At 32.0% G+C, this 17,201-nt stretch overlaps 1 protein-coding gene across 2 annotated transcripts in view; it reads left to right on the forward strand.

The window, feature by feature from the left end:
• Nucleotides 1–13: 13 nt before the first annotated feature.
• LOC143059285 (fibroblast growth factor receptor 2-like) overlaps nucleotides 14–17,201 on the forward strand; it is a 29,083-nt gene continuing 11,895 nt past the window's right edge. The window contains exons 1-4 of one of the 2 annotated variants that reach the window (XM_076232766.1): nucleotides 14–583; nucleotides 3,043–3,135; nucleotides 4,924–4,989; nucleotides 16,075–16,210. In XM_076232766.1, coding sequence (XP_076088881.1) covers nucleotides 4,939–4,989; nucleotides 16,075–16,210 — 187 coding nt within the window. In that variant the 5' untranslated portion in view covers nucleotides 14–583; nucleotides 3,043–3,135; nucleotides 4,924–4,938. The remainder of the gene's footprint in view (nucleotides 584–3,042; nucleotides 3,136–4,923; nucleotides 4,990–16,074; nucleotides 16,211–17,201) is intronic. The other variant, XM_076232767.1, reaches the window with a different exon arrangement.

Genomic DNA, 17,201 nt, shown 5'->3' on the forward strand with positions numbered 1-17,201 from the left:
ATACTGATTTACTCCATTAAGAAAATCATCCTTGTATAGAATCTTACAAACATATGCAGCTTCAAAAAGAACAAGTTTACAAGGTCTAGACAATATTGCAGCAGATGAAAATGACACATTTACACGACTTGAAGAGATGATTGAAGAGCTTCATAATAAGGGATCCACATGTATGTCAAATGAACAGCCCAAGTTTTGTAAGAATAAGCTTTCTGCAGCAAAGCAGTGCCTTAAAATTGATTTTAAACTACGTCATGTACATTGTGCATCTCAGAGTAGACGTGCAGACCATTGCATTACTTGACTTCTCAGTTACCCAAAAAGGCTAGAATTATACTGAGCATGTGATCATGAGCAGTGTCAGCTGATTCGAGATGTTGAAAATGTTACAGTGTGCTCAGTTCTGTGAAGATTCAGGAGAGAAAATTAACTGTATCAAACCATGGATCAGATGCATGTCTGGAAGAGACATATAGTCTGAACAATCAACTAAGACCAATCACAACTGGATATCCTAAAGGACCTCAAGCCTCAGCAGATTTTAATAATCATGGAGTTTGCAATGAAATTCCTGCCATAAAAGGTATATAACTATTCAAATGCATAAAATTTAGATTTTTATACGACCGCAAAATTTGAAAATTTTTTCGTCATATATTGCTATCACGTTGGCGTCGTCGTCGTTGTCGTCCAAATACTTTTAGTTTTCGCACTCTAACTTTAGTAAAAGTGAATGGAAATCTATGAAATTTTAACACAAGGTTTATGACCACAAAAGGAAGGTTGGTATTGATTTTGGGAGTTTTGGTCCCAACATTTTAGGAATTAGGGGCCAAAAAGGGCCCAAATAAGCATTTTCTTGGTTTTCGCACTATAACTTTAGTTTAAGTTAATAGAAATCTATGAAATTTTGACACAAGATTTATGACCACAAAAAAACGGTTGGGATTGATTTTGGGAGTTTTGGTTTCAACAGTTTAGGAATTAGGGGCCAAAAAAGGGCCCAAATAAGCATTATTCTTGGTTTTCGCACAATAACTTTAGTTTAAGTAAATAGAAATCAATGAAATTTAAACACAATGTTAATGACTACAAAAGGAAGGTTGGTATTGATTTTGGGAGTTTAGGTCCCAACAGTTTAGGAATTAGGGGCCAAAAAGGGACCCAAATAAGCATTTTTCTTGGTTTTCGCACCATAACGTTAGTATAAGTAAATAGAAATCTATGAAATTTAAACACAAGGTTTATGACCATAAAAGGAAGTTGGTATTGATTTTGGGAGTTTTGGTCCCAACAGAATAAGGGGCCCAAAGGGTCCAAAATTAAACTGTTTGATTTCATCAAAATTGAATAATTGGGGTTCTTTGATATGCCGAATCTAACTGTCATGACTGTGTATGTAGATTCTTAACTTTTGGTCCCGTTTTCAAATTGGTCTACATTAAGGTCCAAAGGGTCCAAAATTAAACTTAGTTTGATTTTGACAAAAAATTAATCAGTTAGGTTCTTTGATATGCTGAATCTAAAAATGTACTTAGATTCTTGATTATTGGCCCAGTTTTCAAGTTGGTCCAAATCGGGGTCCAAAATTAAACTTTGTTTGATTTCATCAAAAATTGAATAAATGGGGTTCTTTGATATACCAAATCTAACTGTGTATGTAGATTCTTCATTTTTGGTCCTGTTTTCAAATTGGTCTGCACTAAAGTCCAAAGGGTCCAAAATTAAACTTAGTCTGATTTTAACAAAAATTGAAATCTTGGGGTTCTTTGATATGCTGCATCCAAAAATGTACTTAGATTTTTTATTATGGGCCCAGTTTTCAAATTGGTCCAAATCAGGATCTAAAATTATTATATTAAGTATTGTGCAATAGCAAGTCTTTTCAATTGCACAGTATTGCGCAATGGCAAGAAATATCTAATTGCACAATATTGTGAAATAGCAAATTTTTTTTTAATTAGAGTTATCTTTCTTTGTCCAGAATAGTAAGCAAGAAATATCTAATTGCAAAATATTGTGCAATAGCAAGATTTTTTTTTAATTGGAGTTATCTTTCTTTGTCCAGAATCAACTTAAATCTTTGTTATATACAATATACAATGTATATTCACTTTTTACTACCAACTGATAAATTAAAATAATCTTTACCATTCAGTGATAACAAGCAGTTTTTTTACATCTTAATATTTTATGATGTATTTAAATGAGTAGTTATTGTTGCAAACTCCATTAGAAATTTTAATTGAGATTAGTTTTGGAATAAGGGAAAGGGGGATGTGATTAAAAAAATTGGGTTCAATTTTTCTCATTTGAAATTTCATAAATAAAAAAGAAAATTTCTTCAAACATTTTTTTGAGAGGTTTAATATTCAACAGCATAGTGAATTGCTCTAAGAGAAAACAAAAATTTTAAGTTCATTAGAACACATTCATTCTGTGTCAGAAACCTATGATGTGTCAACTATTTAATCACAATCTAAATTTAGAGCTGAATCCAGCTTGAATGTTGTGTCCATACTTGCCCCAACTGTTCAGGGTTCAACCTCTGCGGTCGTATAAAGAAGGAGCTCACTTCTTTCAATGCATACATACACATTCTCAGTCAAATTCAGTGTTTACAGTCAAATATGCCAGATTACATGTACATGTATATAATTTATTTGTTAAGCATGAAGGATTATGATACAAAATGTGAATTGTATGCAATTATTCATATTTGCTAGACAAATAAATAGCTTATACTGCAAAAGTATCTGTTTTCACCACATAAATGTCATTATGGTGTCATTTGTTTACATCACAACACCATTTGTATTTATATACTATACATGTAGATAGTGTAAAAAAAATAAAACTCTGGAACGATGAATAGAAAATGGAACATTAACAATGATTAAAAAAAAAATGGTATTTTTACCTAATAGTGATATGATAGTGGGATTTTGTATTGACAGTTTTTATGGACATTTACTTTTAGATATACCTTGGAGTATGGAACATATACCTTTGTTATACATGTATCTTTCTTTTTTGTTACAGTATCGAGAAAAACAGAGTGATTGGTTTGGTCAGCATGGTAAGAACTGACATGTGACAGTTTGCATCATGGGGGATCCTAATGGAAAATTGTGTGTAAGTAAAATAAAATCTCTTATGTCTGAGATTTTTATTTCATGTACATTAATTATAACCCATGGATCAAAGTTCTGTAGGGTATAATGTTTTTGACTTTGTCCATCAGTCCTGTTCTAGTCATCCCAACTCCTCTGAAACCACTCAACAGAATTTTATAAAACTCTGTAGATAACAAGAACAAAATATGTAGATGTGTTTATCGACAGAAAATTACGATACACTGTTTTTTCTTTCATTACAATACATTGCAATATTAAAAAAAAAAATGTCAGATTTTTATAAATAGGCAAGTTATAATATAACTTCTGAATGAATTAAAATAAATCTTACACAATCGTCTTTGGATGCGTTATATGTGAGCACACTGTGACCATGTGATTGTTTCAAATCATCAATCATTTGATTCAAATGTCATGAATGTGGGAGATTAATAAATGATGTAAAAAAATCTGTAAACACATAAACATGATAAAGACAAGAAGAAGAATTTAAAATTTGCAAATCCAAAAACAAACAAAATTTGCAGAGTTTTCTCCAGCTGGGATGCGTTGGTTTTTATTGAGTCCTAAGTTAAATTATGACCATATTTGCTGACCATTGTAACAACTAGATATGGCTTTTTATTCCCTCTATGTCATGTGTGCGTTTTTGAAATTTGCATGTGAATATTAACAGAACTTCTCATTATTACCATGTAAATATTTTTTGTAAAAAATGCAAAATAACTTCAAAATGTATGTACACATTATACTTATGATACTTTTTTTTCTTGTAGCACAGAACCTTTACTCATTTGTTTAAATCCGAGAAATAAGATTGGTTTACTGTGGCATCAATTCTAGAAAACACCTTTTCCACTGTTAAGCTACAAGTTCCAAATATAAGAGATACTTTTGTCATCCTACTTACACCTGAAATATACTTTTATTAATTGTTGCAATGCCAATGGCGTCTTTGCAGGGTTACTCACACTAACAAAGAAATTCACTTATGTTAAATCAGGGTACTCACCATTTGACCATGACCTTAGGATGAAAGACAACAGCCAAAGCACCCTTCCTTTGCTTTTCATTTTTTTCCCCAATAATACATGTACATGTATGATTTTGTATACATTATTGTTCTTCTAAAACTTCATGCAATGATAATAGCATGAAATATATGCTTTCAAAATGTTGCTAAACATTTCTTTGTTCATATCTCGCAAAAGTGTAATTATCTTCTTTTCATACTGGAACCATTCACATGTGCTTCGATACAATGACCATATTTCTGGCGACTACATGATGTTTGGCTAATTAAAATGATTAAAATCTTTTTGTAAGTGCTGTTATACATAACAAAAATAGTAGAATAACAGAAATACTGAAATCCAAGAAAAATCCTACAACAACCATGACAACTGACAAAATCTAATCACCAAATTCATCAAGCAACATAATCATGATAATCCAACGTTAACAGCTCTGAATATAAGTTACACAATACTTTACAATTGTTAAGCACTGGTTATGTTTCATGCTATTTAAAATCCTAATAATTATAAACAACCTTGGCTTATGTAGTTAGGATTAATTTCTGCAAGCACTTAGTATAATAAACATACTGCCCTCAATTGATGCAATTCTGGGCTGGCAAACAGCTGCATTCAGAAATATTAATTCAACACTTGCAACTTCGTCTTAATGTTAGATTTATTTTTCTTTATTGGATATTGTACCTCAACACTTAAGACAGTATATATATTTACTACATATTTATTTTTGTATTTTTTTTCTTTTCTAGATCAGATAACACAGGATGTTACCACTGTGGTATGGCTATCAATTCATGGCATTAGTGAGCCGAAAGGTTTGTAAATATTGTAGCTTTGCCTTTTATTTTTCAACCTTTTATTTTTAATTTTGTGTTAAATGAGGTCTTAATTTCCATTTAAGTTAAATATTTCTTTACAATTATGGAAACAATGCTGAATTTTCTGTTTCCATTCTCTAACTGAAGTTTGCATCAACCAAATAATATAAAAAATGTATACACAATGCTTATTCACACAAATTTTTAATGAAGCATGAATTGGGTACATTCACTTTTAACGTTATGGGTTTATATGTCCGTTTGATACAACCGCAAAAATAATTAAAAAAAATTTAGTTGATATTTGTTATACGTTGTTGTCATCTGCCTTGTTGAGCGTCATCCAAGACCAATGATTTCAGGATAATAACTTTAGTATGTATAAGTAAATAGAAATCTATGACCACAAAAGGAAGATTGGGATTGGTTTTTAGAGTTTTGGTTCCAACAGTTTAGGAATGAGGGGCCAAAAGGGTCCAAAATTAAACTTTGTTTGATTTCATCAAAAATTGAATTATTGGGGTTCTTTGATATGCCGATTCTAATCGTTTATTTAGATTTGTGATGTCTGGGCCCCTTTATCAAATTGGTCCACATTGAGTTCTAGAGGTTCCAAAATTGAACTTTCTTTGATTTCATCAAAAATTGAATTGTTGGCAGGGGTTCTTTTTAAAATATGCTGAATCAAATCATGATTTAGATTTTGTATATTGGACCATAGCAGGTAAATGTCCAATTTAATTTTTTTAAGTTCTAACACAACATTCATTGTGTGTCAACTAGCTATGTAGGCCAAAAATTAATTATTGTTTGTTTCCCTTTCCACGACTAACCCTGTAAAATCACTGCAACACGAAAAATTTTATTGGCCATTCTTGTCCAAATTTTTTTTTCTATGTTGGTTTTTAGTGATATCTTTCCGATGTGTTGGTTTTTTTTTTATACCTTTCTGATGCTGCAGTCATCAAACGTTTTAAATCAAAGCTTTTTTGCTTTGAAGCTTCTATATGATTTGGAATCAAGAAAAACAAACATAATGCCTTGCCACATGATTTGTGTTGTGTGCAAGGGTGATCTTAAATCTGAAGCATCTTTCAACCCACTGAGTGCACCTTGATTGGATTTGTCTTTAACCTCTGTTCCTGTTTAAAGGATAAAATCTTTTGAGTAAAAATAGTCTGAGACGTCTGAACAGGTTGAGCACAAGTCAGGAAATATATTTCCTGCTTTCAGAGAACGTCCCTGATTTCTGGTGTAAAAAAAAAGTTTAAATGTGATTTCATTTTTATGCCCCACCTACAATTGCCCCACCTACGATAGTAGAGAGGCATTATGTTTTCTGGTCTGTGCCTCTGTTCGTTCGTTCGTTAGTTCGTCCATCTGTGTGTCCGTTCGCTTCAGGTTTAAGTTTTTGGTCAAGGTAGTTTTTGAAGAATTTGAAGTCCATTCAGCTTAGTACACATGTTCCCCATGATATGATCTTTCTAATTTTAATGCCAAATTATAGTTTTGACCCAAGTTTCATGGTCCACTGAACATAGAAAATGATAGAGCAAAGTTCAGGTTAAAGTTTTTGATCAAGGTAGTTTTTTAACTTTAACTTTCTTAAACTATCCTGGGTTTGTACCAAACTTGGACAGAAGCTTGTTTATGATCATAAGATAGTATCCAGAACTTAATTTTGTAAAAAATTAAATTCATTTTTTCGGTATTTTTCGGGCGTCAATCAAATGTTGTCCGTGCATTAACTCATGAACCGTTCAACCAAAGCTTTTAAAATTTTAATATGTTGTTACTGACAACTAAATGAAGGTCAAGTTCAATAATGGCGATTTTGACTTTTACCGTTCAGGAGTTATGGTTATTGAAAGATTGAAAAATGGTTTTTCCAGTCGTGTCCGTGCATTTACGCATGATAGGCGAGTGTAATATTTGAAAAAGACGTCTAGTTAAGGACTTTAATGCACCCACCTAACACACGGCTAATTTCTTTTTTAAATGAAAGAATAATGATTTAACTTTGATTTTTGCCCGGTCGTCACAAAATCGTACGGTGCAGTTTTTGTAAAATAAACGTTTATTTCAGAAATAAGTTGAAAATTATAAAATTACGACATGTTTTTCAAGCAAAGGAAATTAGTCGTATCTCTTCTCTTAGACAGAATAATTAAGTGAAATAGATTCTTAAAATAATGAAAAACAATATTTACAACTGTAAGTCCGCATGCATTTGCATTCCTTCTAAATATTTGACATTTTGTACGAAAATTTTTCATAATCCTGACCTTTTCGGATCTACAATTAAATTTTTATTAAATGCTTTTGCACTCTATCCGTTTTAGAACACACCAATTACTCACCAGTTATCGTTTTTTCATTCAAAGTCAAGACTTTATCTCTACATTTCTTAAAATCACAAATTTCTGTAATTTTATGATGTTGGGTAAAATCACTATAGTTTCCGGAATCCCTTATCTATTTCGTTATCGTTTTTTTACTGAATATATTAGTCGATTTCCGTGTACTTAATAGTGCTATTAGAGTACGATAAATCATATTTAAACGGTTCTTTTTCTATCTTTAACTTCAGTGTAGCTTAAATAGATATAAAATCGTCCGAAATTAAGATCAAATCAAAGTAAAACATAGTTTTTGAGTTCTGTAGAATTCACCCCTTTCTAAATAAGGAATCGTATCGGAAAATTGTAGAAAATCTTCATAAGGTATCCTCTGAGGAGCAAACTCAAGCTGTATTGAGTGTTACTACATATATCCCCTACAATGATCTGATTTGCAAAATAACTCATGATAATTATACTATTAAATATTTATACTGGTATCGAGCTTGCATCGCTAAATATTTGCTACAAAATTTGAAATCAGAAAGTAAAGAGCTATTTAATTCTGAACACAAAACAGCTTTTACTAACATTTCGACGATTAAAGATGACGTGCCTGTACACAAAGAGGTATTCTGGTTGACAACTTTAATTACTTGATCAGTTAACCGGGCTTAATTTCTGCCCGAGGATCTCCGCCGAGAAAACTACACAGCATATTATCAGCTTCAACAAAAACTAAAAATATATGGTCAATTTATAGATACATGTATACAGCCTCAACAAGGCCAAGGTACATCCAATATTGTATACAGTAGCTCTATAATTTTGTCTTATGCCGTAATGGCGGAAAATTACCCGTTTAAAATGACTGTGATATACAGTCTGTCAAATTTAAAGATCTGAGCAGTGACTGCGAAACTGGTTGCAAGCACTTTATGCAGCTACTAGTATTTTACAGAAGAAGATATAGGGTAAAGTTGTAATCCAATCAGATGAATATCCATTATCTAAAAACATTTCACTGGATTATTCAATTGAAATTATGCCACCTGCTTTAAAAACATTTCTGTATTGTCTTTTGGATGATGGCGCATCTGCGGCAGTTAATAAAGCATACGATATTCCTATTGACAAAGTTCTTAGATGTATGGCTTTAGTAGACTGTATATTATCTATAAATATTTTACTCTTTTTCATTTAGGCTTATCATTACAAATGCACCGAATTTATGGACATCTTTGATAATTATTAACAAGTTTGACTGATCAGGAGATAAGAAAAATTGAAAATGGGGCATACATTCTACATGGCATTATTTTTCTTTTGGGGGTCAAAATTTTATCCAAGATAATGTCGATCTAACTACAGAAACAATAAAAGTTCTCCGTATGACTTTGGTTGGCTAAAAGGCAACATCGGACCGGTATGATGTCATCCAACTTTCTACAAGATTTGATCTGTTTACGCATTGGTTTAGGTATAGGGGAAGGGTTGAGATTTCCAAAAAACATGTTAAACCCCGTCAAAATTTTGCGCCTGTCCTAAGTCAGGAGCCTCTGGCCTTTCTTAGTTTTGTATGATTTTTTATTTTAATTTCTTGAGTATATTTCGAAGCTTAGTATGACGTCCATTATCATTTCAAACTAGTACATTTTTGTTTAGGGGGCCAGCGGAAGAACGCCTCCGGGTTTGGGAGCTTCTTGCTGCATTGATGACCCATTGGTGGTCTTCGGCCGTTGCTTGCTTTTTAAACGGGTTGGTGTCTCTTTGACAAATCCTTCATGTCCATTACCAATTTTTAATTCAATCTGTATATAGTAGATCTTGTGTCCGCTTTGAGCAAAACCTCTGCTGTACTGATATATGCCCATGCCAAGGAAGTTGTCTTTGTATGGATATGTTGACCGATAAGAATGATGAGATTACAAGTTAAAATGAAACTATAATATTCCGATATCGCAATATTCCGACACCTAAATGGTCCAACATCCCATTGGTCCGAGGTTTTGATCATTTAGGTTATACGCTAACGGTATTTAAACATAAGAAAGCCAAATAAAAGGTTCAATATTAAGATAACCTTATCCTCCGTTTGAAGCGGTGAAACAAGATATAAAAAAAAAGTAATACTTAGTGCCATAGTAGCCGAACGTCATCACTAGAAAAAAAGTACAAACTACTTTGTCAAGTATTGTTTGATTAATTAGATATCTCAAGATACACGGCGGCCGACTAAAGTAAAATCAAACACAGTTTGACGTACAACGAGTGATCATATTTTCCTTGTGATGTTTTATATTAAAATTGTCAATTTGTTGATATAAATATACTAGTAGCACTTTACTCATTTTAGTAATGTTAGTTAGTACTCTTATCATATCTGATTTAGTGACGTAAATGAAATTGCGGTATGATCCAGACTCAACATATTGCACTACAATAATATAAAAATCTGCCTATGGTTGTCTGATCTTGAAGCGGTTGGCAGGCTTTCAAACTAACAGGAGACCATACGCTTCCTCAATTTTAATGTACAGCTCATCATGGGACTTTTCTGAACAATTAAAAATACGTCATATGTTATATTTTCCCCATGCTTCAAATATTTTGTTTCGAATTATTTATATCAAATTTGCAGTTATGTTTGTAAATACGTGCATCAAATGATCTGGAGGTATTATAAGATTTAGATAATGCAAGGGCGACTACAGATACATTTGTGTGACTTAATGGTTGATTTTCAAAGACTCTGAGAAAAAACATTACGTAACATGCGTTACCATTAAAATCAACCAAAATTAATTAATACTGTGATTGAAATATATTTTCCCAACAATAATACAGTATTCCTATAAAAATGTTTCGTTTTTGCATTTGTTTTGACTCAATTTTTCTACTGGAAGTAATCGTGAATTGAAATTGCACCCATGACCTTTGACCTCGATTTAAAAAAAAATGCACCATAATTTCTTTTGACGACCGTGATATTTAGAAAGTACACATTCTTAGCTTTCCAGTGATATATAATTTAGCCGTGTGTTAGGTAGGTGCATTAAAAATGTAAATTTGGCTCTCATATCACTCGCCTATGAACTGTTCTACCAAAGCTTCCCAAATTTTAATATGTTGTTACTGATGACAAAATGGAGGTCAAGTTCAATAATGACGATTTTGACTTTTACCGTTCAAGTTATGGTTCTTGAAAGACTGAAAAATGGAGTTTCCAGTCGTGTCCGTGTATTTACACATGAACTGTTCTACCAAAGCTTCCAAATTTTAATATGTTGTTACTGATGACAAAATGGAGGTCAAGTTCAAAATGACGATTTTGACTTTTACCGTTCAGGAGTTATAGTTCTTGAAAGATTGAAAAATGGTGTTTCCAGTCATGTCCGTGCATTTTCTCATGAACCATTCAACCAAAGCTTTTGAAATTTTTATATGTTGTTACTGATGACAAAATAGAGGTCAAGTTCAACATGTTCAATAATGACGATTTTGACTTTTACCGTTCAGGAGTTATGGTTCTTGAAAGATCGTAAAATGGCGTTTCCATTCACTTTATTGCATTTACTCATGAACCATTCAATCTAAGCTTTTCTAATTTTAATATGTTGTTACCGACAACTAAATGGAGGTCAAGTTCAATAATGGCGATTTTGACTTTTACCGTTCAGGAGTTATGGTTCTTGAAAGATTGAAAAATGGTTTTTCCAGTCGTGTCCGTGCATTTACGCATGAACTGTTCTACCAAAGCTTCCCAAATTTTGATATGTTGTTACTGATGACAAAATGGAGGTCAAGTTCAATAATGACGATTTTGACTTTTACTGTTCAGGAGTTATGGTTCTTGAAAGACTGAAAAATGGAGTTTCCAGTCGTGTCCGTGTATTTACACATGAACTGTTCTACCAAAGCTTCCCAAATTTTAATATGTTGTTACTGATGACAAAATGGAGGTCAAGTTCAAAATGACGATTTTGAATTTTACCGTTCAGGAGTTATGGTTCTTGAAAGATTGAAAAATGGTGTTTCCAGTCATGTCCGTGCATTTTCTCATGAACCATTCAACCAAAGCTTTTGAAATTTTTATATGTTGTTACTGATGACAAAATAGAGGTCAAGTTCAACATGTTCAATATTGACGATTTTCCCTTTCACCATTCATCAGTAATGGTTCTTGTGATATTGCTAGGACACAAATAAATGTTAATAAATCCGGTTTGTTGTCGTTGTGACAGCCTCTTGTTTTCCTTTTTTTTGTTCAGCCTGCGATTTACAGCAAAAGTAGGAACCCTTACGAATTTTTTCATTACAAATTTTATTCATCACACTATTAGTTATTGCTTTATGATATGGTACAAAAATCAACTAAAAAAATCAATTTAGTTTGCCCCCAGGTGACTTTTAATATGTTTATAGCATTGAAAAAGCTCCAAATTATCTCCCTTTGATGCAAAAATACATTTTTTTGGCATTAGAGTTGAAATATCTTTTTTAAATCATCGATGACCTATATTTTTTATTATTGTTTTCAAAAAGCTGTACATGAACTAAATACTTGTAAAATTTAAGCGATTTCTGTAATTTAGTTCTTTTTTTATTTCGATATTACTTCTTTTTCTCCTATTAGTTCAACAGTAAATAAGGACATTAACAAAAAATTATGCTTCTTTCAGAGGCAGATTGTTAGCGTAAATGAATGGTGACTCAATTTTTTTATTTCATTTTTAGCTCACCTGGCCTAAAAGGCCATGTGAGCTTTTCTCATCACTTGGCGTCCGTCGTCGTCGTCTGTCGTCGTTAACAATTTTTCAAACATCTTTTCCTCTGAAACTACTGAATGGATTTGGATGAAACTTAGCATGATAGTTCCTTAGATTATCCTGCACAAAATGTGTGCTTCGATTTTTGATCCGTCAAAAAACATGGCCGCCCTTACTTTAAATAGAACATAGGGGTCAAATGCAGTTTTTGGCTTATATCTCAAAAACGAAAGCATTTAGAGCAAATCTGACATGGAGTAAAAATGTTCATTAGGTCAAGATCTATCAGCCCTGAAATTTTCAGACGAATCAAACAAACCATTTTTGGGTTGCTGCCACTTAATTGGTAATTTTAAGGAAATTTTGCAGTTTTTGGTCATTATCTTGAATATCATTATAGATAAAGGTAAACAGCAAAAATGATCAGCAAAGTAAGATCTACAAATAAGTTAAATATGACCAAAATTGTCAATTGACCCCTTAACATGCTTAAGGGGTTATTGTCCTTTAATGACAATTTTTTCACAATTTGTTCATCATATTTGCTAACTTTAAAAAATCTTCTCCTCTAAAACTACTCAACCAAATTCAACCAAACTTCAACTGAATGATCAGTAGGGTGTATAAAATAAAGTTTGTGTTTTATTTTCTATTTTGTCTAAAAACATGGCCGTCATGGCTAAAAATAGAACACAGGGTAAAATGCAGTTTTTGGCTTATATCTAAAAAACTCCAGCATTTAGAGCAAATAAGACTAGAAGTTAAAATATTTATTAGGTCAAGGTCTACCTGTCCTGAAATTTTCAAAAAAAATAATTTGTTGTGCTACTTACAAAAAATAGAAAATATTCTGACCAGAAAAAAACCCATGTCCCCCTACAAGTTAAATGGTCCATGCCTAACTGTTATTAATGAAATCATTTAACTGTTTTGCTGTTATTGGAGCCCCTTGCCCCTTCTCAGCAGTGGAATAAATTCAAATCATGAATGAAGAAATTCGAAAGAATAACAATTTAATAATGTAACAATAACAATTTTATTGTTAAAATTCTTTTATTGTAACTATAATATAATAAAAATAACGTCCTGCCGCTCTTCTTGTATGCATATTATATTAGAAGGAAACGTGTAAACATGGTAGAACTTGTATTTCTAATATTGAAGAATTGTTAGCTGTACATGTTTGCCTGGCATGGTTCAATATGTTCAATAAGGCATTATTTACCAGGTGAGCGATTCAGGCTCTTGAGAGCCTCTTGTTCTATTAAGTATATAATAAAGTTCATTTATCATGTTTATAGAAAAATATAAAGAAATCATATATTAGAAAGAAAAAAAAGATTTATACTGGAGAGCCCCCTTAATATAAACATATTTTATTTGTAATCATCAAAGGGAATGAGACACAAGCTAAGACTTATGATGTCTTCTTTGGTATCTTTTCTTGTCTACATGAAATTTTATTTTGCTGTTATCACAGTCCAGGCAATTACTGAAAACTGTAATATTACTTTTTTATATAATATTACAAGTAAAAGTAATATTACAAAAAATAGTAATATAATTCTTATATTACTAAAACCTGTAATATTGTTATATTACTGAAATGTGTAATATAGTCTCCATATTACATAAAACAGTAATATTACTAGAAAATGCCTATATTACATAGAACTGTAACATAAGGCTAAAAATCACTAGGTTTTCATACTTTAATTACTATAATAATTTAGACGTATGATGATAATAAATTAATTATTAAACAATTCCAAATAATAATAATAATCCAATTAAAGTACATAGTATCAATTCAAAATAAAAAATCCAAAGTAAAACTATTTTCTCCTTACAATGTAAAATATAAAATAAATGCCAAATTTACTAAATCATAAAATGAACTTAATCTCAAAATCAAAATATAAAAGTCTTAAAAGTATTTTCTAAAATTAAATTATGATTCAGAGATAAATTTTGTCTCAACACTGCACAGTCAACTAGTAGACTGGTAAAACAATCTTTTAGGTCTAGTATAATGACATGAGCATGACGAGTAGTGTGAGGTTACGCTTCCAGAACACTGACTGCTATCTTAAAATATTCTCAAAAATAAAAGGGGAGTCAAAAAATACATTTTTGTCCAAACACTACAAAGTCAACTGGAAGACTGATCGTCAGTCCTACAGGTCCAGTATAATAGACTTTAGCAGTGCAAGTTTGGGTTTCCGAAGGGTGACTGCTCTTCCAAAATTTTGCAACGATATTTATACTAAAACACAAAATAACTCAATTTATCCCGACATGTTAATATTACTCTCATTAGCAAAAATAGACTTTAATTAACAACGCCTAATCATATAATGTTTTGATAAAATCTGTGGATGCTAATTGTCGAGCTTGCAACTTTTGTTGCAGAAAGCTCGACATAGGGATAGTGATCCGGCGGCGGGGGCGGCTACGGCAGCGGCGGCTACGGCGGCGGCGGCGGTGTTAGCTAACTTCTTAAAAGCTTTATATTTTAGAAGGTGGAAGACCTGGATGCTTCATACTTTGTATATAGATGCCTCATGTTACGAAGTTTCTGTCAGTCACATGTCCAATGTCCTTGACCTCATTTTCATGGTTCAGTGACCACTTGAAAAAAAAGTTCAGATTTTTTGTAATGTTGAATTCTCTCTTATTATAAGTAATAGGATAACTATATTTGATATGTGCGTACCTTGAAAGGTCCTCATGTCTGTCAGACAGTTTTCACTTGACCTCGACCTCATTTCATGGATCAGTGAACAAGGTTAAGTTTTGGTGGTCAAGTCCATATATCAGATACTACAAGCAATATGGCTAGTATATTCGGTGTATGGAAGGACTGTAAGGTGTACATGTCCAACTGGCAGGTGTCATCTGAACTTGACCTCATTTTCATGGTTCAGTGGTAAGTTATATTAATCTGAAGATCTGTTTACTTTTTTGTGATGATTCTTTATCTTTATTTTAGAGTGATCATGTTTATTAAAAATACATGTTGTGCCGTATATCAGAAACTATTTATGATTATTCCATAAATCTTCACACACTTTTTAGTTATATTAAAACCACAAAAGGAAGATTCAGATTTTTTTTTGGTGGTGATGGTCCAAACTGTTTAGGAATTACGGGCCAAGACCAGTATTTTTCTATCTTTATCTATATAGTCAATCTAGACTTCAAAAAAAGAGTGACGAAAGATACCAGAGGAACAGTCAAACTTATAAATCAACTAAAATAAATTGACAACATGCACCTGGCTAAAAATAAAAAAGACAAACAATAGAACACATGACACAACATGGGAAAATAAAGAATAAGCAACACGAATCCCATCAAAAATTGGGGGTCATCTCAGGTGCTCCGGAATGGTAAGCAGATTCTGCTCCACATGTGGCACCCGTCATGTTGCTTATGTAATAACAAGTCCGGTAAATAGTCTAATTTGGTAGGTCACATTCATGAAAGGGAAGGGGATTGTAGTAACAACATAAGGAACATATCCGATATCATTTGTGAAACAGTTATTTCATAACTTCAACTTATTAATACCTCAAGTAGAAGGTTGCATTGGGATTTTCACACCAAAATGTATGTCGCTTGAAAAATGTCTCACTGAGTCATGAAATGTTTACAGATATGGTGTGTCTGAATGATCTTGATGTGAATGTTTCTTTAAATTTAATTTCTTATTGTCTGTTGATAAGTTTATCTTGCTGTTAAAAAGTGTTATACAATAGTATATATACATGTGTATATTTAAAAAACTGACTGCATGACAAATCTCAAGTGACTTAAGAAAATAATGTGATTCTAATTGTCTAGTTTATTGAAATATTTTCTTCTTTTTTCACTTTTTTTATAATTTATTGTCTTAGTTCACTTTTTTGAAAATTTTGCTTTTCAATGTTTTATATACTCATCCTCTAATGCTATTTTATTTGATATTTTAGCAATCCATGGTGAATTTAAGTCACCCAGAAATACTGACAATAAAGAATGTAACAAAAGATAATGCTGGATGGTATGGTTGCTTGATTTCTATTCCACTTGGTAGATATTACCAGACTGCCTGGCTAACAGTTTTAGGTAAAGGCTTAGATAAGAATGAGAAATGTTTGTTTTTCACCAAGAAATAATACGTCTTAGAGCAAAATATTCACATAAAAATGATTTAATCGTTTGGAGAATTTAATTATCAATTTTCGATTACATCATTATCAATAAATTTTTTATAGACTGTCATAAAAATAGGAGGTTTGGCATCATGAAAATTGGAAATGTACAGTTTTTTCTTAAAAAATTAATTCTTTTAATGCCGCCACAACTGAAACGTCATATTATTTTACCCCTGTCAGTGTCTCTCTGTATGTCATTCCCATTATGGGTTTACAGTTATTCCACTTAACTCCTCCTACAGTTTGAATTCTAGGAAGTTTTCACTCTGATGTCTGTTTGTAGTCTTTGTACATGTATTGAAGGTGTGCATGTGGTCAGGGTTTTGATTTTGTTTAATATTTGCTCTTAATCATTTTTTGTAGTAGTTACTTGCATAAGGGGAGCTCGCATACAGATAATTGTCCTACAGTTTTATGCTAGGAAGTGTTCACTTAGTTGGTGGTTTTTCCATTTTTTGTGCATGGGGTCAGGATTTTGATTCTTATTTATATTTGCTCTTTTGGGTGATAATATAATTTACCTTTGTCATATTTAAGGTAAAGTGTTAGACAGTTATTTTTAAATAAGACTTTGCATCTGCAGGGGCATCATTTGTGTCTGTCAAAGAAATCCAACATTGACTTTGCTATAAAACAGTTTCAGAGTGAAGTGTGGCCAGGGATTTCACTTAGTCTAGTTTGTATTGTGTAATAATTAAATTTTGTATGTCATACATGTGATTCTTCCGATGGGAGTCGAAATCTCTTGTTTTTCAGACCCTCTTCCATCCCTCCCATTAAAATTTGAAATCTACAACTTTTGAAAATGTCAACATCGAAAAAGTTTCAGTAAACATTTTTGTTTACAGAATTAAAACTGACAGGGTAAAACTCTTGAGAAACTCGAAATTGATATCGGAAAA

The sequence above is a fragment of the Mytilus galloprovincialis genome, chromosome 14, assembly GCF_965363235.1.
Source record: "Mytilus galloprovincialis chromosome 14, xbMytGall1.hap1.1, whole genome shotgun sequence".
Classification (NCBI taxonomy): Eukaryota; Metazoa; Mollusca; class Bivalvia; order Mytilida; family Mytilidae; genus Mytilus; species Mytilus galloprovincialis.